The sequence below is a fragment of the Tamandua tetradactyla genome, chromosome 1, assembly GCF_023851605.1.
Source record: "Tamandua tetradactyla isolate mTamTet1 chromosome 1, mTamTet1.pri, whole genome shotgun sequence".
Taxonomy (NCBI): domain Eukaryota; kingdom Metazoa; phylum Chordata; class Mammalia; order Pilosa; family Myrmecophagidae; genus Tamandua; species Tamandua tetradactyla.
The window spans coordinates 194,422,968-194,450,896 of record NC_135327.1 but is presented as its reverse complement, the minus strand read 5'-3'; the positions used below and the strand labels follow the sequence as shown (position 1 = coordinate 194,450,896).

At 38.7% G+C, this 27,929-nt stretch overlaps 1 protein-coding gene and 1 long non-coding RNA gene across 9 annotated transcripts in view; one reads left to right on the top strand and one right to left on the bottom strand.

The window, feature by feature from the left end:
* Positions 1-4,640, top strand: part of LOC143674154 (uncharacterized) — a 59,277-nt gene extending 54,637 nt beyond the window's left edge. For both annotated transcript variants that reach the window (XR_013170900.1, XR_013170891.1), the window contains one exon: positions 4,482-4,640. This is a non-coding gene — a long non-coding RNA (uncharacterized LOC143674154). The remainder of the gene's footprint in view (positions 1-4,481) is intronic.
* Positions 1-27,929, bottom strand: part of ZNF862 (zinc finger protein 862) — a 38,295-nt gene that overhangs the window by 8,969 nt on the left and 1,397 nt on the right. For 3 of the 7 annotated variants that reach the window (XR_013170829.1, XM_077149305.1, XM_077149291.1), the window contains exons 2-6: positions 23,441-23,549; positions 13,992-14,689; positions 12,379-12,556; positions 3,606-3,710; positions 641-2,755 (exon numbers count right to left, since the gene is read on the bottom strand). Coding sequence is in view for 6 of the 7 variants with exons in the window: in XM_077149305.1 (XP_077005420.1) it covers positions 641-2,755; positions 3,606-3,710; positions 12,379-12,556; positions 13,992-14,689; positions 23,441-23,549 (3,205 nt within the window). In the remaining variant the exon portion in view is untranslated. Of the gene's footprint in view, positions 1-640; positions 2,756-3,605; positions 3,711-12,378; positions 12,557-13,991; positions 14,690-19,145; positions 19,255-21,777; positions 21,883-23,440; positions 23,550-27,214; positions 27,897-27,929 lie in introns of those variants that run through there. The other 4 variants (XM_077149340.1, XM_077149313.1, XM_077149329.1 and 1 more) reach the window with 4 other exon arrangements.

Below are 27,929 nucleotides of genomic sequence, written 5' to 3'. Positions count from 1 at the left end.
CAGCTTACTCTCACCCTGCTCCTTACCACTTCCCCTGCCTGAAATGCCCCAACCTTTTCCTCACATCACCTTCTCCACAGCTACTCTGACCTGCCCTGATCTCTTTTTGCACAATTTAGAGTTTAGACAACCCCATGTACAATTTCATATCACTACACCAACTTGTCCAGCCTTCTGTATTCATAACCCTTAAAGAGTACTATCTGCCCCATTTGCCATTGTTCTAAGTGATTTACATACATAAACTCTCTTTATAAATGAAAAACCAAAGAACAAAGACAGTAATTTTCCTACAGCCACACAGCTAAATTAGGTGACAGAGTTAGAATTTGAACCTATGCAGACTGGCTCCAGAAATTCATGCTTGAATCACTATGTCCTGCTGTTTAACATGTGTATGTCTTGTCCAGCTGGATCATAAGAGCTCCTTGAGGATAGGCATTTTATCTAACCATGCCCCTGTACCCACTGTACTCAAGTTCACCATAGAATCTCAACAAATACTTGCAGACCAAGCCTATTTTGTTCACAATCTTTATAGACTTCTAGCTCAGCATGGAATCAGGAGGATAAGATTCTTTTCCTTTTTCTCCCACGTCCAAGAACTCTGCCATGTGTACCCCTTACCTGTCATACTTACTTGTACGGGAGTGAGTTGGCACTTGAGGACAGGTGTAGACGTGGCTAAAACGACGGCCTGAGGAAGTCAGGTACCAGTGCTGGATGGCAGGTTGTGGGTCATACTCTGTGACTGCTACACCATTTACTGCTGTCATCATGAGCATGTTGATCACCTCGTTGGAGAGCTTGGTTCTCTCATCAGTCCTGATGCGGTTCATGGCATTGAATCCCCGCTCACAACAGGAGGTGGAGATGGGCACACAGACTACCACTGCCATGAGCCTGCTTAGCAAGGGGAAGCGGTAGTGTTGAGCAAGGGCATTTTTACACAGCATGGAGAACGGGAGGTTCTTGGCAATGGTTTTCAGGCCCAGCCACTCCTCCAGTAGTGCTTCCTCATTGTATCCTGTGGGGAGTGAGAGTTCAAAATGTCTTGCAAGGGCAAGAATATCATTATTCCCGAAAGTGGCAAGTTCAATCCCATTTGGCCATGCCATGGTGTCAAACACCTCCATGTTCTTGAGCTGAGGGGGACGGTCTGCATCAAACCTTTGCTGAAGGTATTTGATCCCAGTCAGGATCATTTTTTCCCTGTCTGCTTGAAACCGCTGTTCTGCCATCTCCATTCTGTCTAAGAAGATGCCATGGAGCCATCCATCCTTGAAGCTGGCATTGAATTCTTCCTCTTTGGGTCCTGCCTGGTGAAGAAGGGTCTCTAGCGCTAAATAGGCCCGTTCTAATGAGGAGTTCACCTCTGTAATCAGCACAATCTCTTTCTGGAACACCTCAGACAATGGCCTATAGATGCTCAGGAAGTCTAAAAGGAAGTGGCAGAACTTGATGAAATGGAAGCTCTTCATTAGCTTCAGCATGCCTTTGGCCCTGTGCCCAATCTGGCCCCCAGCTTCTGCCACACTCTGGAGATGTCTAGACAGGGCAGGCCAGCTTACAATGAGTGCATTCAATGTCCGCCTCTTACTGGCCACCCACCGGACAGCATTCAAATCCTTTAAGCGGATGATTTCCTCTTCCAATGGGGCTGCCCCTTCCTGCAGCTCATTCAGCCTTTTATTTGAGGACTGGTAAAACTTGAAGATGGTTCGGATGTGCCGGTCACACTTCTTTACCAGGTCGATGTTCCCACAAGCATCCACCACAGCCAGGTGGAGCTGATGGGCCACACAGTGGATAGGGAGCAGCTGAGGGATGATCTCCTGGAACTTTTCCACAAGGCCTCCCTTGCAGTTTAACATAGTTGAGCCATCTGTTCCCAGGCCCACAACCCAACCAGGCTTCCGGAAAGGGATATCTAGTTCATCCAGGGCAGAAATTATAGTTTCAAAATATCCATCTACTGTCTCATTGTACAGGGGAGCCAAAGTGATATAAGACTCTTTCACCTCCATCTCTTTAAAGTACCGGATATAAATCCCCACACATGTCTGGTCAGAGGAGTCTGTGGAACTATCCAATAACATGCTCACACAAGGAGAGTTTTGGATATCATCAAGGATTTCTTTCTTCAGAGTCTCAGAGATGTATTTGATGAACTGAGTACATGCAGTACGATTTCGGTATTTGCCTAAAATCATGGTTCCAGTGCTTTGGAGAAGTTGTAGAATCTTCTCAAAGTCATTCAGTGGCCTTGAGTGGTATGCGATGGAGTAGGCAGCATTGAAAAAGTGCTCCATGTTTGCCATTAGATCGCTGGAGATTTCTGGGATTAGAGCAGCCTGAGGGGTGTCTTCTTTAATTCCAATTGTGTTGGCACAGAGCTTGTGTGCTTTGCTGACTTCATGGTATTTTAAAGTCTCCACTTTAAAAGGCCCAGTGTAACCTCTGACTAACCGGGATGATTTGTCATGGAGAGTAGGTCTTTCTTTGCAAGCTGAGCAGAAAAGCTTTGTCTCTTTTGGATCAATTACCAACCATGGGAATTGCCCAAACCAAGATCTCTGAATTGAACGGGGTCTGTATGTCCTCTTGATTTTCTTAGGCCCATTTATTTCTACTTCACAAATGCTGGAATTGCAAAAGGAGTTACATGTTTCCATAGATGGAACTGGAAGTAAGGCAGATTCTACAGCCAAGGCTTGTGTGTTGATTTCTGTTACTGCCACCATCTTCTTTTTCCCTTTAGAGAAAATTTAACTATGGTTGGTCTTGCTGCCCAGAATTCTGCAGTCTCATAATAGCTAAGACATCCCAATTCAGTAAGTATCTCTTATCCAAAGCAGAGAAGATAAATTCGATTTATCTTTCTAGTGGTTTCCATTTAAACCCTTCTCCATTATTATCTATGAAAGTTAATCTGGTTCCCCAGCAATTGTTTGCTATTCCTTGTGGGTTCTTTTATCAGTCATCTTCCCCACCATTCTCACAGCCACCCTGGGATTAAGTACCCCCAGATGCTGAGTTTAATTAACCACCCTGGACCACAGGTAGTATTGCATAAGCAGGTGGCTTTAACTCTCTGGCAAGGGACCACACACAAAAAAGGGATTAAACTTCCAACAGTCTTCTTCTGAGTATTAGAAAGAAGGGGCATTTAAGAGCATATATAGTAGCTACTAGCCAATGTTATTGATTATGATAGGCTAAACAATAAATTTTCCCCAACCAACAGTGTTGTCACTAAAATTCCAAGGAGTAGGGAAGAAGAAGTTCACAGACCTATGGCTGATATGGTTCCCTTCAACCACAGTGTCTACCACACACCTCCTCCCATAGTTCTACCTTAGGCCTGTCAGCAGTTCTGCTCATTAGAGGATCTCATTTTTTGTATACTGATCCCGTTTCCCAGATTATTCTTTATTCTGAGGGCAGGGTTAGATTCTCATTCATCTTTATACACCCAAGGCCTAATACAGGGCTTGGTACACAATAGAATAGGATAAGAATGGCTGATTTAATGTGTGAGTTGCCTTGGCTACAGAGGGGCTATTGGATGTCTCCTTTAGAACTTAATAGACATCAGGACTCACCTGGAGGATGACCTTTCCCCCACTTTGGCCCATTTGGATCCTTGAACCAGGGAGCAGCTCTATGTTCCAGTTTTGAGATCAAATCTGGTTTGGCAGCAGCAGGCCCTATTGTAGGGATTAAGAGTCACACTGATATTACTGCTATGAACCACCAAGTCAAGGAGCCTACCTCAAGCTAGACACAGTACCTAAAATATTCAGGCTCCTCTGGGTTCTATAATCTAATAAAATCTATTCACCTGAAAGCATACCCTTCCAGAGTACCAATTTGTTCTTAAAAGCCAAAGAGACAACCAGATTAGGGTGTATAAACATCTAGCCAGGATAAATAACTTCCTCAGCTCCATAGGCCAATCATGGGAGCCACAAGCCAGCTAATTGCATCTAGAGGGGAAAGGGAAGAAATAGGAAGAAATACAGAGAAAAAAACAGAAGGAAAGAGAAGATAAGGATGAAAAAGACAGCCACACAAGAAGCGGAAGAGTGCCACCAATAACTGTCTCATGTATGTGTCCATCAGCACTAACTGCATGAGTTATTTTAAGGGACACTTGAAAGGCCCTTTAAAAATACCTACCAATGGAAGCTGAAATCTGAGTAAAAGAGATTCATTTTGGGTTAAGCATGGTCCTTTATTTAAAATATGAATATACTTCAAAGATATGCAAAGAAATTGCTTAATTTACATAAAATAAAATCCATTAACATTTACTCATATGTTCATATATATGTATCCATGTGTATAAACTTTCTTTGGAAGGATACACAAACAACAGGTAACTGTGGGTAATTCTGGGAAGGAACTGAAGACAGTGTAAAAGGGAGACTATCTTTTCATTCTCTATCTTTTGTTTTCTTATTTTTTTGCATGGTCAGGCACCAGGAATCGAACCCGGGTCTCCAGCATGGCAGGCAAGAACTCTGCCTCCTGAGCCACATTCTCTATCTTTTGGATAACATAACATATTTATATTTATATACATGTATGTATGTGTCCACATATTTACTAATAAAAATATTTAAAAATAAATTATTAAAGTGTGGCAGATTGAACACATGTCCTTTCTAAAACATCTCTAAAATGAGAGCAAAGGAATAATAATAATAAAAAGAAGCATAAGCCCATGAGAAATACTGGACTAGAAATGTTAACACATTTTTTATAAGAAGGAAAAAAGATAAGAGAGCAGAACTAATAGAGCTGAATCTCAAATGCCTGCAGAGGGTATGGATAATAGGGAGAAGCAAATTAATTTGTACCACAGAATTCAAGAAAGATTCAGAAAACAGAGATACCAATTACTGGAGAAGATGGTGGGTAAGGAATGAAGTGGAAACAGGACTGATTCAGAGACTGCACAAAACCAGTTAGACCCACAGGTCTTTTCATCTATTCCATGAAACCAGAAAATACCACCCCCCTCACCCTGGGAGGAGAATAGAGGTTTATTTATAGAAAAAACCTTAACCAGATAGGTTCCAGACCCTGGAATACTGGGAAAAGTGAAAGGTGAAAAAGTATTGTACTAAAAACCAAAGAGCAAGTTAAAATGTATAGACTGAAAGATGTATCATTAGGCTCCAAGAATACTGGCAGCCCGGCTTAGATTATCCAAGCATCTTGACTGGAGAAGTTTTCTTTGGAGAAATTGAATTGCTCCTTTCCTCTTCCATCTCCCCCAAAAGATCTGTGGATACCAACTTTAATGGGCTCTTCGACAAAACGTACATGTTCCCAACTGAACACTCCACAGTGAAATCTTTCTCTTTATATGTCCCAGCCACACACAGAGAGCTTCCAATCATTTTTAAAGGCTTCCTTTTAAATTTGAATGAACTTAACATATTTATTTAAGAAAAGCTTCCAATATAAAAGAGAGAGATCAAAATAAACAGGTAAAAAGGATTGGAAGAAATAGATATGTTGTAGGGAGCAAAGTAAAACTTCAAAAAAACTAGTATTAATATTCCTAGAGAGAAAAATCATGGTAGTCAGTCATGAAAAGAGTAAAAGAAGTGCTTAGAAATCTGAAAATATACTAGAAGAAATAAAAAATATTAAATAGAATTATCAGAAAACATATTTGAAGAAATCTCCAAGAAAGTAGAACAAAAAAATCTAAAAGCAGAAAATAGCAGAAAAAGAAAATCAGAGGTTCAATCTAGGAAGTCCAATATTTAACTTAGAGGAGGTTCTGGAAGAAAGGCAAGAGAAAATAGGAAGAAATAATACAAGAACATTTCCCAAAACTGGAAAATATGAGTTCTACATGGAAAGGAAGCACCAGATGCCCAGCACAAAAGATGACAAAACACTCACATCAGGAAAATCTTAAAAACTTTAGAACACTGGAATAGATTTTAAAAGCTTTCAGAGTGGTAAAAATAGGTTGTATTCAAAGATTCAGAAAGGAAAAAGACGTCAGACTTCTCAACAGCACCACGGAAACCTAAAAGATGCTTTACAAATTCTGAGGAAAATTATTATTTTCCTAGAATTCGATATCCAATCAAATTATCAATAAATCGTGAGAGGATAGGGGTCTTTTCAGATATGCAGAGTCTTAAAATAAAAAAAGTTGCTCCTATACATTCTTTTTTAGCAAGCTACTGGATGATGTGTTTCATCAAAATGAGGATATAAACCATGAAAGAGGAAGAGACAGATCCAGGAAAATAGGTGAGAGACAAAGAACTATCTAAGGTCCCGGCTGTGCAGAAGGCTTAGAAAGTAACTAGTTTAGATAGAGTAGAGGAATGGAAGACTCAGTGAAGGAAGTCTCTAGAAGAAAAATGAAACGATAGACCATGGAATGTTTCACCATGTGAAAAATACTCTTCAGAGGAATTCTATAATCCCATTGGGCAGTCGGGGAAGAATTAGTGATAGTACAGAAAACCAGCAAAACAAAAAAATACAGAAAAATTTCAATTCCAGGGGAAAAAAATCCTACAATGAAGGAAATATCATCATAATATATCAGTTTTCTCAGCAGTAAATAATACATAGTCATAATTATGCAAATAATTTACATTGATTTAACCAAAAAAGTGTGATATACCTGTTCTGAGAGGATGGAGAAAAGAGAAGTGGGGGGCCTGGGGTGATGTAAAAGGGCCATATCTTCATCTTCCACAGTAGGAATCAATAGATATTATCTAAAATCAATAAATCAGGAATAGCAATAAACATATGCAACAGGATATTAAAGTGTGATTCTATCTGCCTGTTTTGGCTGTAGTCTCCCTCCCCAAGTAGATGCCAACTAACTCACATTCCAAAGCTAGACTACATAAGCATAATTTGGAAAGAACATGGCTGAGAAGCTGGTGCTCTAATTTACCCTTCACCCACTAAAGGGAAAAAGAGCTAAAAAAAGGTCAGGATACTGGAAATATTAAAAGTGTTTTTGGAAAGAGTTGTCAAGTATATTGTGAGCCCCACCCCCACCCCACCCCCACTACCATGGGGAGGGGTGGGGTAGACTACTTTCCCCTAACCTTAAGTCAATGTGAATGACTTCAAGGAGACCACTCTGGCATCCTGACCTATAACCTCTGGAGTCTATGGAACTGTTCTTGAATTCAGGCCTGGAGAAAAACTAATGACAGAAATGGACTGATACGCTTCTTTGAGGTGGCTATGTTGGGAATAGCCAGGGTTTACATGGTCTATATGTGGGCCATGCAGGAAAAGAGAGAAGGCTTGGAGCCATCTTAAAAAGGGTTCTGTCCCTGATAGCTGTCTATTGGTAGGAGGTACCCTCAAGAATAAGCCTATATGGGACAGACTGCCAAAGAAGATATTTACCCTTGGGGAATGTCTTGGGGAGGGAACTGCAGGTGAGTGTTCCCCAGGGACTGAGGTAGGAGAAGGTTCTGTAGAACTTTCGAATACACCCTAAGAATTAGTTTAAAACAATCATAGCTAGAAGTAACTGATATCAGCTTACAAGGATGCCAATTAAAACTTTTCTTGTACTTCCTCCACCCTCCTACCTACCACTTCATTCCAAAGCAGGATGCCATGGATATCCTGGAACAAGCTAGGGGTGGGTAGGAGAAGCACCTATTATTTATACTATACAAGTCTAGATTCTAGACCTGAAGTAGGTTGAGGTGGGAGAGGCTAGAAACTTTAGGGTTCTTGTTTGTTTGTTTGTTTTGACTACTACACAAGGACTGGACTTCTTTGTCCCTAGATTTTGGTGGTTTTGGGGGACAAATTTTTGATATAATTAAAACACAGAGAAGTTTTAATAATAGTACAAGGAACTTCAATTGTTTACATTTTGCCCCACTTGCTTTCTTGTGCTCATGCACTTGCATGCACTCTTATGCACACACATATACACTCTCTTTTTGCATGTATATGTATACTTATGTACATTTCTATAAATATTATATACATACACATACATGTGTACACACAGTTGATTCTCATTATTCACAATAGTTGTGTTTCATAAATTGTTGCAAACACTGAACTAGCAAATACTGAACCACTGCTCCTACAGGAAATACAGGGTTTGGTTCCTGTAAGCCTTTCATCACATTTTCATCAACCAGTTAATATATAATCATGTTTTAGGTGTGTTTCTGCTTAAAGACACCTTATTTAACATATATTGTTGATTCATTAACACTGAACTCTTGGCCAACAGCACTATCAAGGCTTCCTGAATGAAGCTTACCTAACACATGTATTTTCTCAATAGGCATATCACAATCTCCTGTACTTAGGGACACTAGACAGCACTTCAGTACTACAATTGGGGGCCATTTTAACACATGTATTTTCTCCATAAGGCACATCACAACCTCTTGTGCTTAGGAAGACTAGACAGCACATCAATACTAGAGTTGGGGACCATTTTGAGCAGTGAAATCATCAACAAAAAGCACAAAAATAAAAAAGATGTGACACTAAATATACTGCAAAATGGACACTTGGTTACTAGTATGACAGCTGACAAGAAGGCAGAATGTTGCCTTGTTCGAACTCAGCTGGGAAGGCGTACATCAGGTAACACAAGTTTTTTGCTGCTCTGCACATGTTTGTGAATGACGAGGAAAATACCATGAGTACTGATATAGGGGTTACAAATAAATTTTAGTTAGTAGGCAAATTCATGAATACAGAATCTATGAACAGTGAGGAGTGACTGTGTATGTGTATAAATATATAAAATATATATCTAAATATATAAAATGTTTCTGAACCATTTGAAAGCAAATTTTTATACCCCTTTACCTCGAAAATACTGCAGTGTTTATTCCAAAAAACAGGACATTCTCTTATTCAAGAGGCAGAATGACCTCCCCTTTGAGTGTGGGTGGAATCCGTGTACAAGGTAAGAAATCACTCGTGATTATGTTATGTTACATGGCAAAAGGGAGATCATCAAAATGGACATGACCTAATCATATAAGCCCTTTAAAAGCAGAGTTTTCTCTTGCTGGTAGCAGAAGAGGAGGTCAGAGCTTCAGGTCATGAAGAGCATTCACGCACTGTGCTGGCCTGAAGACTGAGGAGGCCATGTAAAAAGGACCTGAGAATGGCCTCCAATTGCTGAGAGTGACACCTGGCCAGTAGTCAGGAAGAAAAAGGGGGTTTCGGTTCTACAACTGCAAGGGACTGGATTCTGCCAACAATCTAAATAAGCCTGAAAGTGATTTTTCCCAGAGCATCAAGATAAGAAAAAATATTTTAAAAGAACCACTGAAAACAAATAGAGGGCCAGATATAACAGTTTGTCTCAGTCTATATTCCCCTTGGGGATTTTTCAACTTTGATTGCTCCTGATACAACCACAGTACCTCAGGAGTACTGTACACCGACTGCAACTCTTCAAAGCTGTGGTCTAAGTGATGTCCAAAACCTGTTCCTTTTCTAGACCTTAGTGATCGTTAATTGTACCCAAGGCTGGCAGACCCTATCCCATGATATAAGTTCTGAGTTGGCCACTCTGGCACTTTGCCTTAATTTTTCACTTTCTAGCTCTGACTTTCTATACTCATTTGGAGGTCATAATCATATGATCCATCATAGAGAAGCTGGCCTCCTACTGACCCTATGAGCAAGCCTAACTCTCCTACTCATTTAGGACCCCCTACCCCAACTCAGTTCTGGTTTCCATTTAATGACACACTCTTTCCCCCAGCTATATGAGATTCAGCCATAAGTAATGACCTCACTGCTACATATGACACTGTGCACCTAAAGGGAATGACCTGGTCACTTAGCAGATACTAACACTTTGACTAATAAAAACAAGAGCTACCCACTTATTTCCCATATCAGAATGTCTGTTTCTTTTACTGAAAAATATTAATTTCTTAAGGGCTGACTATAATTGCGTTTTCCAGATGCTCTTTTGGGGAGAAACAAGAGACTTGGTCAAATATAGCCAAAGTCTGAAGCCAGAGTTAAAGCATGAGAATAAAAGAACAGCTCAAAACTCTGCAGAGTGATAAATAAAATTATTCTAAATGAGCACGTCTACAAAAGGAGATAGGAAAGCATTAAAAAAGCAAAAAAAAAAAAATTCCTCCTTTATAGTCAAAATGATTGTTTTCTACAAATTTAACAATATTGATTGATAAGAAAGCTTATCAATAGATAGAAGGAGGTTATATATGAGAATGAATATAATATGGAAAAGTACATCTGTTGAAAGGCTTCAGTGACTTAGGCCATTTAAATGCCAAACTAACAGAAATTAATATTAAATTCAACTGTACCTAATTGAGACTGTCTTTTTAAAAAGAGGTACAAATGTTATAAAATTGGAAAGAACAAATCTACCAATTGTAAACTCTGATAAGAAGCAATGGAAGAATAAACTGATTTCTTCAAATTCTAACAGCAAAAGAACATAAATGGCATAGAATGTACTGCAATGTAGCATCAAGAACAACGGACCACAGAAGCTGACAACCCAACATGAATTTTAGCCAGTACAACGTGAATACCCCTGGGCAGTCCCTCTCACCATTGTTTAAATTGGGGGACACTTAAAAGATAATCACTGGACACCTAGTTAAAGTAACTAAAAGGAATCATATATGTGCAATTTAGTTTCTAGACTCCTATACCCATTTTAATTTCACAGACAACTGAAAAGGTCTTCCCTTATTCCTTCCCCAAACCCTCAAAAGCAAAATGAATCACTTTTCTTGTGATTATGCTTTTTGTTTATTCAAAGAAAATGTAATCAATATTGAATTGTGTATTAATTTCCCCCAGTCAGCTAAATTCTCCCCACTTTCTAACTCATGTAAGTTAAAAAGAAAATTGATAAAATGCTTAGGCTATGATCTGTCAAAATAAAAAACTTGAGGGAACAAATTACAAGCCAAACAATCTAAGTCAGACATAAATAGGAGAAGCAACATTTTCAATATTGATTATTGATTACTTTCACCACAATTTTTCATATAGGATCGAGAAGACAATGTTTGGGATGCAATGTACATCAAAACATTAAATACCTTAAAGGAATATAACAAACTTGGGATTACATGCACACATGCATGCATTTAAAAATATATATTTCCCTGCCTTTCTCATTACATAGCAAGTGGTACTGATACTCTTTGAATGTACACTTCTAAAAGTGCCCTGGCCTTAGGACACAATTACAAAATATCTTCCACCACGAAGTAAATCATTATTTAAGTCATTTCTGAATGTTTGGGGAGCCATTTACAAATTATGAACAATAATAAAAACAAGTACACAAATAAAAAATATTCAAAATATTACCCATATCTTAGGTACACACTAAAGGGCAGTATAAATAAGGGGATATAACATAAATTAAGTCATAAATATTCTTATTCTGTAAAAGTCATGATATAGGTAGCTGCTGAAATTCCTAAGTTATAAACAGCAGCCTGTTCTGCAAGGCTGCTGTTATAATAAATGTTCGTAAACAAAAATAAAAGCTTTATAAGATAAAGAGATATCTTTACATTTTTATAAAAGAGCCCATGCTGCATGAGAGCCTTGGGTGTCTGATAGAAAAAGGGGGTAATCAAAGAGAAGACAAAGAAACAGATGCAGGAGATAAGAACACCATTCTGAGAAAGGAATAAAAGCGATTGACTTGATAATTTTCCAATGCCCAAACACAGTAACATTTATGCCAAAGACTGCCAACCCTTGATGGCACCTGGGTAAGCCAGAGTAGCCTAAGTACTGAACTTCACAAAATAGAGGGCAGAAATATACCTTGAGGCCCTTCCTTTCCATAATGCCTTTTGCTCAACTGTCTATCCTGTTATGTCTAGCATGGCCTCCCTCCTTACTGTCCACTCAGCTTTAAAACATTTCATATTCTTTAAAGATTTTCCTGATCCCTCCCTCTTAACACCCAGAAAAAAAATTAAATCACTCTTCTTCAACAGTCCCAGGGTACTTTCCCAAGCTTCTTTCACAGAATATGTTATTTTATAGTTTTGTATTAAAGTGTCTGTCTCTCACACAGACCTGTTAACCCCTTGAAAGCCTCATTCATGTCATCTTAGATGTAGTGGGTACTCAGTAAATGTTTGGTGGAAGGAAATGGAAGGATAGATGGATAGATGAATAGGCAATAAAGTACAGATCCCAAAGGAGGAAGAGCTCTGAGGTGCAAAATACATAATAATTTCCTGCCCATGTATAGAAAGAGGGCAGAAATGAGAAAATGACCACAAGTCACAGCTGTCCTTGTGGGATTCCCATGTCAAATGATGGAGGTGAACAAAAGTCTACATGAATCTTTACCCAGTGATGCCAAGAGCTCGTAATTCATCTGCATCACATCTCTGTACAGTTCCTTCTGCTGCTTGTCTAGCATGCCCCACTCCTCTTGGGTGAAATATACTGCCACATCCTCAAACACCACAGGGAGATCCTCAAACACCACAGGAACCTTCTCAAACAGCCCCTCTTCAGAAGGATCCTGTAACAAAGAGCATCCAGTCACTCAGCATGCCTATTAAGTCAGTTACCCAGTATGACACTTTCGGGGTCCTTCTCAGGGCCCATTTCTCCTGAGAAAGTCACCAAGAGGCTCAGATAAACCCTGAGGAATTAATTTATCCATCTAAAGTAAAAAAATCAAATTCATGAGGCCAAGAATTAGTAAGTAAAAACCAAATGACCCTAGAGTTAGACCCTAGAGCCTTCTGGAAGAAAAAAACTCATTGAAAGTACAGCCATGTGGCTAGAGCCTTATGGCTGCACACTTTCCTTTACTGTCCTCAAAGGAGTTTCTTCTACTCAGCCCTGACTACAAAGGTGACCATGTACCTCTAGGAGCACTTGCTAAGACTTCCCAATGGGATGGGAAGGAAGAAACAGCAGTCAAAAGAATTAAAAATGCTAATATTTAGAGACTTGTTTTACATACACCTTACTGCTAAAGGAATTCAGATTATAAAAGGTCAGAACTGTTTATTAGTTTCTAATACCATAAAATAGCAGGACACATGAAGAGAAATGAACTTTGTTATTGTCCTTGATTCTAAAAAAAAATTCATATGTTAACCTTAGCTGGTCCCTATGTTAGCTATGAGGAACATCTGAGCTATTCTAATTGGAATGCTGGAGGGGATACTAAAAATGATTTGTAGTAAAATCCTATAATATGGGATAGCTGAGAAATGGGGAAGGTTCTAGTTAATCAAAGATTTCAGTTATCATAGTTTTCTTACAGGCCAAATTTTTAAAGAATTAGATAATTACAAATTAAACCTAAGGTGAAAACTAGAGTATTAGGATCCAACAGTGTTGTGTGGAAGGAAAGCACAGGACTGGTGGTCAAGGGCTCTGGTTGTAGATGCCAGATTTACCATAATAACACTTGAACTCTGGCTATGTCATTTTCCCAACAAATGAGTTTAATAACTCTACTAGCAATATAATTGTTCTACCAGCGCATTACATAAAATAATGTGCATGAAAAACTTTGCAATGTTTAAATGTTCCAATGATTATAAGGGTACAGTTAAAAAATTTTTTTAAAATTGATTAAGAGCTTTGTGTTACTGTGGTTGTGGATTACTAATTGAGTACTGTGGTTGTTTTGGATTCTAGATAAGATTATGATTCTGAATATAGGTTTTCCCTTCATATCAGAAGTTAGAATGCTGAGTCCAATAATTAGATCTTATATGCCAGAGGAGATGATAATAATTGGGCTGTTGCCTTAATTAAATTAGTTAATACATGTGAAGTAGTGAAAACAATGCTTAGTACATTATGAACATGTTAGCTTATAACATTATAATGTTAGTAGCAGTATCACTATTATTTTTTCATCATCCTGATGCAATATATGTTGTTCTTTGTAAGGAATCCTTACCTTTAAGACATAGCAATCATAAACATATTACCTGACTGCAGGATTCAGGAAGGTCATTAAATAAAATGTTAATGTCTGAGGAGTTGTGGATGTCATCAGTGATTTCTTTTCCCCTCAAATCTGAAATACAGTCTAGATACAGGGCAGATATTGCTCCATTCCCCCCAGGATCCTCCAGTTCAGCTCTAAAGCTTGATGAGAGCTCAGCTGTGTTATCACAGTCTCCCAGATGTCCTGGAGGGTACAATATGGGATAATCTGCATTGAAGAGGTGTTCTGGGCTGGTTAGTACATCTCTAGATGTCCCTCTGATACTCTGAAAACGAGTTGCCCAAATGGGGTCCCTTGTAGCCAAGGCATTGACACAGAACATGTGAGCTTTGCTCTTGGCATGATATTTGAGAGTCTCCACCTTGAATGGTCCCGTATAACCTTCTATTAATCTTGACCGCTTGTCCCTGACAGATGGATATTCTCGGCAAGCAGAGCAAAACAGAGCTGTCTGCTCCTCATTCGTGATCAACCATGGAAACTGTGCAAACCAAGACTTCTGTATAGATCGGGGTTTTAAAGGTTTTCTGCTTTTTTCTGTACAATTTTCCTCTATGTTTCTACTCTCTGTACCGAAGTGGGAAAGACAGGCTTTCTTCTGAGGTGGCAAGTATAGTCCAGTTTCTCTGGCTGAACCTTGCAAATCTGTATCTTCCATGTAGCCCATCTTGCTTTTTCCTTTAGAGGAAAGACACAAACGGAATTTGTTTAGAAGTTCTATAGTTAGAGCCATTACAACTCATGGAGGCACTCAGATACATCAAATACGAAAGATGCAAAGCACAAACTCAGTCAAAAGTGACATGGCCTCTATTTGAATTCTCTTCTCTCAGTCTCCACAATTTCCCAGCCCACATTACTTAATACAGCAAAAATCAAATGAGCTTTAAGCAACCTTTCTCTCTCTCTCTTTTTAATTTAAAAAAAAATTTTTTTATTAATTTTAAATTAAAAAAATATGAAAACCAAGAAACACAAACATTCTTAATATATAATCCCTCCGTTCTACATATATAATCAGTAATTCACAATATCATCACATAGTTGCATATTCATCATCATGATCATTTATTAGAACATTTGCATCAATTCAGAAAAAGAAATAAAAGATAACATAAAAAGAAATAAAATGAAAACAGAAAAAAAAATTATTCATACCATGTCCATTACCCCTCCCTTTCATTGATCACTAGCATTTCAAACTAAATTTATTTTAACATTTGTTCCCCTTATTATTTAATTTTATTCCATATGTTCTACTCATCTGTTGACAAGGTAGATAAAAGGAGCATCAGACACAAGGTTTTCACAATCACACAGTCACATTGTGAAAGCTATATCATTATACAATCATCATCAAGAAACATGGCTACTGGAACACAGCTCTACATTTTCAGGCAGTTCCCTCCAGCTGCTCCATTACACCTTGAATAACAAGGTGATACCTACTTAATGCATAAGAATCACCTCCAGGATAACCTTTCAACTCTGGAATCTCACAGCCATCAACACTTTGTCTCATTTCACTCTTACCCCTTTTGGTCAAGAAGGTTTTCTCAATCCCTTGATGCTGAGTCTCAGCTCATTCTGGGGTTTTTCTCAATCCCTTCATGCTGAGTCTCCGCTTATTCTAGGATTACTGTCCCACGTTGCCAGGAAGGTCCACACCCCTGGGAGTCATGTCCCACATAGACAGGGGGGAGGGTGGTGCGTTTGCTTGTTGTGTTGGCTGGAGAGAGATGCCACATCTGAGCAACAAAAGAGGCTCTCCTGGGGGTGACTCTTAGGCCTAATTGTAAGTAGGCTTGACCTATCCTTTGTGGGGTTAAGTTTCATATGAACAAACCCCAAGACTGGGGGCTCAGCCTATAGCTTTGGTTGTCCACACTGCTTGTGAGAATATCAAGAATTCAACTGGGGGGGGGGGTTGAATTTTCCCCCATTCTCACCTTTTCCTGAAGGGGACTTTGCAAATACTTTTCCACTCACTGATCAAATCACTCTGGGATTCACCGAGGCATCACTCTGGACAAACCAACAAAATCTCATGTCCTACTCAAGGTTCCATGTACTTATGTTGTTCAACCAACTATCTACATAAGTTATATTAGGACACGCACTAGTCAAAATGTTCTAAGAAATGATGAATATGCAACTAGGTGATGACATTGTGAATTACTGATTATGTATGTTGTTTTATTTTGTTTCTTATTTTTTTAATTAATAAATAAATTAAAAATACATATAAATTTTGTACCAAATAAACAGTTTTTGCTTTAGTCTCACACATAAGTTGAAATTTTAAAATATTAATGACCATCAATTTTCAGCACCCTGCAGTAATGATATTCCCTTGTTCTTCCTCATGCAAACACATTTTTTAAATTTGTACACTTAGTCACTCATTATACACTCTAGGCATTCCTAGATTATACCATCTCAATCTTTATCGTCTGTTTTTCTTTGTGATTTCATTTATGCCTCTAGCCCTCCTCCCTTTATCATTCTCACATTCAACTTCATTCAGTGTTTTAACATAATTGTATTACAGTTAGGTAGTATTGTGCTGCCCATTTCTGAGTTTTTATGATCAGTCCTGTTGTACAATCTGTATCCCTTCAGCTCCAATTACCCAATATCTTACCCCATTTCAATCTCCTGATGGTCTCTGTCACCAATGAAATATTCCAAGTTTGTTCACTAATGTCAGTTCATATCAGTGAGACCATACAGTATTTGTCCTTTTGTTTTTGGCTAATCTCACTTAGCATAATGTCCTTAAGGTCCATCCATGTTGTTACATACTTCATAAATTTATTCTGTCTTACAGTTGCATAATATTCCATCGTATGTATATGCCACAGTTTGTTTAGCCACCTGTCTGTTGATGGACATTTTGGCTGTTCCCATCTCTTGGTAATTGTAAATAATGCTGCTATAAACATTGGTGTGCAAATGTCCGTTTGTGTCCTTGCCCTCATGCCCTCTGAGTAGAGATAGCATATAGATGGGTCCTGTTTTTTAATCCATTCTGCCAGTCTATGTCTTTTGATTGGGGAGTTTATACATTAACATTTACACGGGTAGTACTTTCTTCTACTATTTTGCTTTCTGGATTTTATATGTCATATCTAATTTTCCTTCTTTTTACCTTTACTCATAGTCTTCCTTTCTACACTCTTCTCCACACCTCCCTCTTCTGCCTTTTTGTATCTGTCTCCAGTGCTCCCTTTAGTATTTCTTGCAGAGCTGGTCTCTTGGTCACAAATTCTCTCAGTGATTTTTTGTCTGAAAATGTTTTAATTTCTCCCTCATTTTTGAAGGACGATTTTGCTGGATATAGAATTCTTGGTTGGCAGTTTTTCTCTTTTAATAATTTAAATATATCATCCCACTGTCTTCTAGCTTCCATGGTTTCTGCTGAGAAATCTATGCATAGTCTTATTGGGCTTCCCTTATATGTGATGGATTGCTTTTCTCTTACTGCTTTCAAGATTCTCTTCTTCTCTTTGACCTCTGACATATTGATTAGTAAATGTCTTGGAGTACTTCTATTTGGATCTACTCTCTTTGGGGTACGCTGTACTTCTTGGATCTGTAATTTTAAGTTTTTCATAAGAGTTGGGAAATTTTCAGTGATAATTTCCTCCATTAGTTTTTCTCCTCCTTTTCCCTTCTCTTCTCCTTCTGGGACACCCACAACACGTATATTCGTGTGCTTCATATTGTCTTTCAATTCCCTGAGTCCCTGCTCATATTTTTCCATTTTTTTCCCTATAGTTTCTGTTTCTTGTCGGATTTCAGATGTTCTGTCCTCCAGTTTTGAAATTCTATGTTCTGTCTCTCGAAATCTACCATTGTAGGTTTCCATTGTTTTTTTCATATCTTCTACTGTGTCTTTCATTCCCATAAGTTCTGTGATTTGCTTTTTCAGACTTTCAGTTTCTTCTTGTTCTTTCCTTGCCTTCTTTATATCCTCCCTCAATTCATTGATTCGGTTTTTGATGAGGTTTTCCATATCTGTTCATATATTCTGAATTAATTGTTTCAGCTCCTGTAGCTCATTTGAATTGTTGGTTTGTTCCTTTGACTGGGCCATATCTTCAATTTTCCTAGTGTGATTTGTTATTTTTTGTTGGCTTCTAGGCATTTAATTCCCTTAATTAGTTTATTCTGGAGATTGCTTTCACTTCTTTTACCTAAGGTTTTCTTGCTGGATGAATTTGCTGTCCATCTGTTCTTTGACATTCAGTTCAGCTTTATCTGGACCTCTAGCTTAGGTTCTGTTTAACAGAGAAGAATTTTTCAGTTCTTGTTTTCTTGTTTCTTGCCCTGCTTGTATGATGCCTTTTTCCCCCCACCCTTAAGAGGGTCTACTTAGGTATTATAGACCCCAGCTGGATTTTCCTACACCAAACTGGCCTCCTATGAGGAGGAAAGAGTCACCTGTGTCGGTTTTCCCTGAGGGTAAGATCCAGCAGGTTGAAAGACTTTCCTGTGAAGTCTCTGGACTCTGTTTTTCATATCCTGCCCAGGATGTGGCATTTGTCTGCCTGCGGGTCCCACCAGCATAAGATGATGCGGTACCTTTAACTTTGGCAGACACTTCCTGCTGGGAACGTGGTGGAGACAGAGGAGAGGTTGTAGGCTGGTTTTAATGGCTTCAAATTACCAAGCCCTGGTGTCTGAATTCCTTGAGGGAGGGATTCCACCTGAGTTGGGCTTCACCCCTCCCCTGGGGAAGGCAAAGGCTCCAGACAAGCTCGCACACAACCTTGTTTCTGCCTATGTCTGAGGCAGTTGCAGCCTGAGAAGTCCTGCCGCTGAATCCAGAGGCTGTCAAGCCTTTCTATAAACACAGCCACAAAAACCTCTGTTTCCTTTTTTTTTCCTTTTTCCGTCAGCCCTGTCCCCTCGGCTCTGAGGCAAAAATCAGTGACCTCCACTTTGACCAGGTTCACCTGAGCTGGGGGCCTATTTTTAGTAGTCAGAACTTGTTAATTAATTCCACAATTGGCGTTCAGTTGGGCTTAGCCCCTGCTGCTGTTAAAGTCCCTTTCCTGTCCCCTCTGGGAAGCAGCCTGTGTGTGTGTGGGGGGGGGGAGTGCCGGCCACTGCAGCTTGGGGAACTCACGGTTCTGGGGGGCTCGCAGCCAGTCCAGCTGGTCCAGACTGGGGTATGCTCTGTGTCCGGTCACTGACGTGGCACAGGAGCTGTTCTGTGCTGTTTCTGGTTATTTAGTAGTTTTTCTGGAGGACGAACTAAAATGCACACATTGTTAAGCCGCCATCTTGGCCCAGAAGTCTTGTATCTTTTTAATTTAAAGAACAAATACATGCACCAAAAAGGAAGACTTTATAATTCGATTTATCCACAAGCTTCAGAGATTCAAAACTTATTTATGGATAAGAACACTAAAGTAATAGAATATGAGGTTTAAAAAGATAATTAAAGCCAGATAATATAGCTCCTTATTCTGCAGGGATCCCCTTCTACAGTACCATGACAGAGAGGCATCTGCATTTTAAGTACCTTCAGGAGAAGAGAGTTACCTATCTCCCAGGGTAGACAGTTTTGGTCTTTAGATTTCCTTAAGTTGCAATCTACCTTTTAGTAACTTCTATCCAGTGATTCTGAGCCAGCCTTCTGAAGAAACACAAGCCTAATTACTCTCGCACACTGCACCCTTTCTGTGCTGGTTTGAAACTGCTGTGTACCCCAGAAAAGCCAAGTTCTTCTAATCCAATTGTGTGGGTGCAGACCTATTGTGGGAGGACCTTTTGATTAGGTTGTTTCCATGGAGAGGTGACCTGCCCATTCAAGGTGGGTCTTAATCAGCTTACAGGAGTCCTTTAAAAGAGCTGATAGAGAATGCCAAGAGAGTTCAGATGCTTGGAGACAGACAGAAACTCAGAGAGGAGGCCACTGGAACCCAGAGCTGAAAGTAACAAAACCTGGGAGCAAAGGGATAGCAGATTTTGCCACGTGTGTTCCCATGTGGCAGAAAAATCCTGGGCATGATCAGCCTTTCTTGAGTAAAGGTATCCTGTTGTTGGTGCCTTAATGTGTACATTTTCATGGTCTTAGAACTGTAAATTTGTAACCTAATAAGTTGCCTTTTTAAAAGCCAATCCATTTCTGGTACACGGCATTCCAACAGCATTAGCAAACCAAAAAACCTTCAAAGAGGTGAAAACTCTCAAGAGCTCACTAAGATTTTTCTGCTTCAAATTAAACCTGAAGTTTCTTTATTCACTCCATAGTGGAAACCCAGCTTACACAGTTCTATTTGCATTTCCTATGCATTAACAGAAGTCCAGATGCCCAGTGACCAAGGAATCAACATTGTTTGCCCCAGGCCAATAGATCCATCTACAAAATTGTAGCTAAATCCAGAAGCATAACACTGTTAAGAAAGAGTCAGCAGGTTGAAAATTAAGAGCCAAGCAAAGAAAAACAGAACAAAATAAATTAGTATCTATGATACTTATAGAGTCAAAAAGTCTAGGGCTAGACTGTATTATAGAAATAAACTATTTCTTTTTTTTTTTCAAAAAATAAAAATAAAAAAGAAGTCTAGGTCATCAGCTAGTTCCATCTCCCTACCCTATATTATTGACAGCCTCTTCCAACAGGAAAAAAGTTAGAATGGCCATAACCCAAATACCCCTAAAGAATGGGATAGAAAGATCAAAAGTGATGGTGGAGTTACACAGAGAAGGTGGGGTTTAACAAACAAATATGATTGCTGAATCATTAAACTGATACTTCTTTTAGTCTCCAGTATCTTAGAGCAGCTAGAAGGAAAAACCTAAAATTGTGGAATTTTAACCCATATCAAACTCTGAAATCTGTTCTACAACTAATTGGTGTGCTGTGCTTTGAAATGTATTGTGTTTTTGTATATATGTTATTTTTCACAAATAAAAAGAAAAGAAAAAGTCGACTGTGATAAAAACAATATTTATTCCTTCTAGCCTCCTATATTCTGGAGCAGCTAGAAGGTAAAATCTGAGAGGATATTATGGTAGTCCATGACAAACTTTGGGATCTGTTCTGTAACTACTTGTTGAAGAGTGCTTTGAAAACTATTGCTTTTTTCTTTCTTTGCTTTGTATATATGTTATATTATGGAATAAAAGAAAAGAAGTCTAGGACTCCTTGTGGTTCATCTGAGATAAATCACAAAGGACAACAAACTTTTGTGATTCAATTCAGAGGAGGTCTTGTTTCTTTACCTCTCTTTTCTCCCACTGTAGTGACAGAGTTGACTTAAGTCATCTTATACAATGACAAGATGCTGCCTGGCCTGGCTCCAGCCGAACAGGAGAGGTTTAGCAAAGGAGGAAAGTCAAGATAAAATATACTTACAACTTGGTAGACAGCTATTCCTTCCTTTCTTCATTCATTCAGTGGTTATCTATTGTGCGACTATTATATGGCAGGCATTGCTCTAGCCACTGGGCGGGACAGTAGTCAACAAGACAAAGTCATGCCTTATGGAGCTTATGTTATACTATAAAATTACAAATAAACATATATACTTTCGGTAGAAATAAAACAAAGGCAGATAAGAAGTTGGAGAATGATGATGGGGAAGGTGTGTATATTTTAGATGAGATGTCAAGTGGGGGAAGTGCAGTATTAGTTGTAAGTTCGTACAAAAGAGAAACAAGTGGTGAATGAGATAGGTGTCCTGGTACCCAGCTTCTTGTTCCCTCTCTGCACCTAAGTACCCTTTCTCTCAGTTCAGGCCCACATTTACCTGGGTAATGGTCCAGGAGATTTCTCTGGCTCTGAACATTTCCTAGCCATGGGTTCACCCTTTGCTCAAACTTATAGAATAGGTCTGGGCTGGCAATAGTTGGTCCTGATTCAGGAATAGAGAAAAGCACTATGGGGTCCTGATTCCAGGTTACAACATTAAGGAAAGATCTGTTTGTGCATCCTCAGGCATATAAGATAATTGGTTAAGGAGGAAGAGTATGAATCTCAATGTTTTTCAATAATGGTTTAGAAACTCAGATATTCGTGACAGTCCTACAACAATGGGTGACTAGGCAAAAGCAATGAGGGGCACAAGCAAGGCTCCGTGTTCCTCTTCAAGGTTAAAGTAGTATAAAAAACTACTGGTTCAGATATCAGAGACATAAAAATAAATGCTGATAGGAGCCATATCGGTCAGATAGCTGAGGAAATCAGGTTGGGGTTGGAGAGACTGTGGCAATCTAGAGGACTCAGACCTTGTGGTGGGAGTGAGGGAAGCTGTTACTCAATCTCAGGTTGCCAAGCACGAATGCAGCTCAGCACTGCCAGACCTTTCCATTTTTCAAGAGGAGCTAGAAATCCATATATTTATGTGGAAATTCCCAGTGGCAAACATTGGCCACTTATTTAAGTATTCTAAGAACTCAAACAAAACCAGTGAAAGCAAAATAAATAAATAAATAAATAAAACAAAACAAAACAATTTGTGGGTCAAATCTGGCCCATGAGCTACAATTTTGCCACTTCTGGTTCAGAAGACCTAATAAGTTTCAAAGCACAGGAAGAAGACACAACCCAGCTACAATCCCTTCATATATAGAGAACTGAAATTGTTGCTCCCATAACCTTTAGCCAAGTACCAACATAAAAATAAGAAATAGATAGTCATCAAATTGAAATCAGAAAATAGTGCATGTGTATGTAAAGAGTTTGAAATATAATTACCTCTGTCCTTGCTGCAGTCTACTCATATAAGCAGAGAGAAAACAACATTCAGAAAACAGAAATGATTAAAAATATCCACATTTCTAAAGAAGCTTTAAATTATTTTATCTCATCAAATCTCTACAACCCTATGAAAACAGAAATTGAGGTTTAAAAAGGTTAAAGGACTTAGTCAAAGTCACACAAGTATTAAGTAGTAGAACTGGGATTGAGACCAGATTTCCAAATGCCAAATCTGCTTTCTACTACAACTTAACCACCTCCAGTGTCCTATGGGCACCTGAAACGAAATTCATCTTGCAGCTTTCCACATCCACAGACATGGTTTTCCCACACCCTGGAATATCCTAAGGCATCAAGGAGACAGACCTCAGGGTCTAGCTCTGACAAGTTAGATTTCTCACCTCTCTTAGTCAATTTAAAAGAGAAAGGGTGGGGTGGGCCATGGTGGCTCAGCAGGCAAGGATGCTTGCCTGCCATGCCAGAGGACCCAGGTTCAATTCCCGGTGCCTGCCCATGTAAAAAAAAAGAGAAAGGGTGGTGCAGAATTCATCTGCAACCAATTCATATATGGGATTGAGCAGATGAGTAGTATAAGGATGCCTGAAAAAAAAAAAAACGGTAGGATTCCATAATATTCTCAAGTCTTAGCTTGTATAGGATTAGAAATGCTGATCTAGTTTCACGGTGGTGGGGAAGTCAACAGGAATCCATACCCAGTGGTGCCAATAGCTTGTCTGAGCCACAAATCTTCTGTTGCTGACTTAGCAGCATCCATTCCTCCTGAAGTAAGTATACTGTGATATCATCAAATGTCACAGGAGCCTGCAAGGCAAAAAAAAAAAAACCATCAGAGTACCAACTTCTTCCTTAGATTTGTCTTCCACACCTATGTTCATGACCACCTGAGGGGCACCCATACTCTGAAATTGTACCAGGCTGGGGTGGAGGGCACTAGCAATCTACATACACACACACTGACCTACACACCCCAATCTCTCTCACCCCTCGGTGCAAATGACAGTATGAATTTCTGGGAAGTGCTACATATTGAAACAAAATAGAGTCATAATGTTAATAACCAGTACTCAAAAATTTTATAATCTTTTCCCTGTATGCTCTTCACCATATGACCCATTACTTCCCAGCCAGTACCCTAAGCAACCACTTGCAGCACATTCTTTTGCATGATTTTGAACATGGTAAATTGTCATATACAATCAAATTGTATATGATTTCTAGAAATAATCAAGTTACTTACACCTATGTCTAAATGAAGTTGATGATCAAAACAGGCAAAGCTTTAGAGTCGGAAACTACATTTCATGGAGTTTGTAAAGTAGTTCTATTCCACCAAAAAGGGGAAGGTGTTTCAGAAAACCTTTGGGGGAGTTCTGGATTAAGATGGCAGACTGAGAAGACCAAAACCACTCTGAAAAAATCAAAACCAGAAACACTCTAGAATGGGGAACACAAGAGGGGAGACAGTAGCAATACAATTTTGGAAGCTGGAAAACAGATTAAAATGTAGTAACTGAGCAGACCTAAGAAAACTGAGCACACATCTGGCAAAAGCTGCAAACCAACCTAGTTTATACCACTAGGTCCACAAAAGGCTCAGGATCTGGCAGCCCCAGAAAACTATGTCCTGGGAATGAAGGCAAGCAGGCTAAAATAATAAGAGTTGGGGAAAGGCTATTTCCCAACAAATGCCTACCCAGATTTCCCTACATGGAGACTACTAGTTGACAAGCACCATTCTTGACCCCCAGGTCAAAAAACGCTTCCAGTAAAGACTTTTGGTCTTTCACTGTTAAACAACCGGACTACTAGACATCTGAGGAAAGGCTCTAACACAGAACAGGGATAACAGAAATTAAAACAGATGGGAAATTTTTTAAAAAAAGGAAATGAGGAAATGGAGGTGAAGCATGGAGAAGTACATTTTTAAAAAAGCAACTATCATCAATAGTATCAGATAGGTAAGATATTGTAGCTGGGAAACAAAAAGATAAAATTAATAAGCAAAAGGAAATGGCTAGAAACTATTCTGTTAATCCTTTTAAATTTTATACTATGAAATGTATCACCTCATCAAAGAAATAAATAAATTACAAACAAATAAATTCACCACCCCAAAGAAAAACAGTATTTTGGGAAATGACAGCATTCTTGGAATAAGTTATAACCTTCCAAGGTGACAAATCTGAAGAGGATGATAATCATTTCCATTTTTAAGTTCTAGTAAATTTGTATAAAATTGCTTGTAACTTTATACTCAAATGTCAAGCACATGACATACCTATTTTAAATTAAATAGTAGAAACATCTTGGGGACAACATAGATTGTTGGCTTAGTGGCTACTGAATTGTAAATTTTTAAAAATTTTTTTTAAATAATGAGTATTTTTCTTCTGATGAATGAATACATGTTCATTGCAGAAAATAAAGACAACAGAAGTGAACATAAAAATATTTTATGATTACTCACAGTTCTCTCCCTCAAAAAGAACTACAATAACATTTGGCATCTAATATTCTAGTCTGTCTATGAATTTGTAAGAATGACCAGTTCTTAAAACAAAAATGGAATTGTACTGCCAAATGTGTATGTTTTAAAAAATTCATTGCTCTCAGTGCATCTTACAAAGCAAAATGTGATTGTATTTCCAAAAGCCTACTGGAGGATGGGCTCTACTAAAACAAGCAGGAAAACAAGAAAGGAGTGTAAACAGGATATAGTCAAAAGAGATCCAACACTGGGAAGAGGTGAAGAGAATCCCCAGGATGATTCTGAAAGGGATCCTGGGGTGACTCTTGCACACCAGGCCTAAAGCACAACCTCTTCAGATTGGGATAGGTAAAAAAAGAAATTGTGGACAACGCAGGGCTCCCTATTTACACTAATTCTTTCCTCCAGAGTGAACAGGTAGGCATAGCAAAAGCCAGTAGATGTATTACTTTGGCTGATAAACTCCATAATGATGATGAATATGGCTAGGACTGAATGGTTAGATAATAAAGAAGTGACTTCCTAAAAAGAGTGATTACACTTAACACCTGGTATCTCTTCTAACTAGTATCATGGCAAGAGCCTTCTGACTGCATTTGACTCCACTGTAAAGAAAACATATATCTGCTTGAATAAGAGGAACTGCCTAGCTATGTTTAATGCAAAGATATCCGTGGATGTTCTGTTTTAATGGTTCCCACTGTCTACAGGGTAAAGTTCTGACTTCTCAGTCCAGCACTAAGTCCCCTAAATAAGAATTTAACCCACCTTCCTAAGCTTAGATCTACTTATTGTCCCTAAACTTAGCTCTACTTATTGTATATACTTACACTTATTAGTATAATACTTATTATACTAATCTCTACTTGAGCTAGATTAGTATAATTGCAATCACTCAACAAATCTTGCACCTTTCCTACCTCTACACACTCAAATCTTTGGATCCTCTGACCACTTCCCTCCACCTACTTACAGTCTACCCACCCGTCAAGTTCCTATTCACATTCCACCTTTTTCATGAGGCCTATCTTAAATACATCATTTCTCCTTCCCCTGAGCAAGGACGACTTTATTCTTCACAGAACTTGGCCCTTAAGAAGCATTTGCTAATTGGTTCATTTTATAACTACAGCTCCCTTCACTAACACTGCTCTTCTCCTTGGCATATTATAAAGACGGTGCTTCATAGGCACGTTTTCACTCACATACATTTATTATTTAAGCGTCTTTATTGCTTGGTGCATAGTGACATAAAGATATGAAAGATTCTTTCTATTTTCAAGGAGATTAAAATCTATCAGGAGGTGACAGACAACTATGATAAAAATGCAATAAAAAAATTGTATCCAAAGAAAAGACAGGCATGACCCCTTCTATGGGAAAGACAGAGCTAGGAAACACAAACGTTGAGGCAATAAATAAATATTTTGGCAGCATGATCAACAGTCTCCCAGGATGGCACATGAGGTGTTAGATGGCAGTGTCCTTCATAACACCCACTCTGTGTTGCATAAGGGGCTCTGTGGTGATGCTATTGTGTGGATCATTCATTTGAGAACCTATTAAACACCAGGTACTTCTACACTGTTCTGTCTGGGAATATAGTGAAGAGTAAAGGTAATAAACATGTGAATAATTAAATTAATGTGATAATTTTGTATAGTGATATGGGCAGGGAAGAAAATAAAACACGATAATGGGATAGAGCATGATAGGGAAGTTTTTATCCACTATTCTGACAATGACACATAATCCAATGGCCCAAGATTGCCTTTAATTAATAAATGCTACTAAATACAAAGGAGAACTTTAATAATATATCAAGCCACCATCATATGTGTACTCCCAATCTCCCATTCAAAAATCGATAATCAGAATGGAGCAGAATGGCACAGCTATTCCACCAGGCCTTTATTATCACTGGTTTGCAATACATTTTACACTATCAGTTTGTTTTGCATTCACTTTATTTCATTACCTTTGGATAAAACTTTCATTTCCCAGGTTAGAAAACTGATGCAATTGGAATGGATAAGAGACTTCTGAGACACCCTATAATCAAGATCAGCATCAAGGGTGAAATTTCAGTTTTCAGGGTTTTCCATTGATGGTTGGGCCAGGAAAGGACATCCAATTGCTTCTTGACCTCTGAAAATGTTTGTTCTCTATTCTCCTATTAAAGGTTAATAAAGCCTAGATCTAGGCAAAATAACTTGAAAATCTACCTCAAGTCACTCTCAGAAGTAGAAGGGCCCAAATTTGCAAATCTAATTCCAATTCTTGACGCCATTAAAAAATAATCCTTCTTCCCCACTACATTTTGTCCCCCTTTGTCCAAAACCAGGTTCATTATAAATTAATCTAGGGCACAATTCACCTTAAATCCTTCTTTAGTTAGGTTCTTTTGAACTTTATTGTCTTGGACTAGGTATTTTGTAGGTCGTTTAATCTAGATAGTGCACAGTTGTAGCTTGGGGAGGGGAAGGAGGATGGAAGAGATCTTTAGGCAAGGTAAAACTTCTTTTGTAATTCAGAGCCCTTTCAGGTTTTTCCAAGCAAAACTACAGCATTAAAATAACATTATCCTTTCTCTCTTTTGTCTGTGGGCCAATGCTTCCAGATTTGTCCAAGCTGTCCAAGTGAAAACTGCAAGTGAATTCCTTGAGGAAAGTAAAAAAAACGTGAAAGTTTAC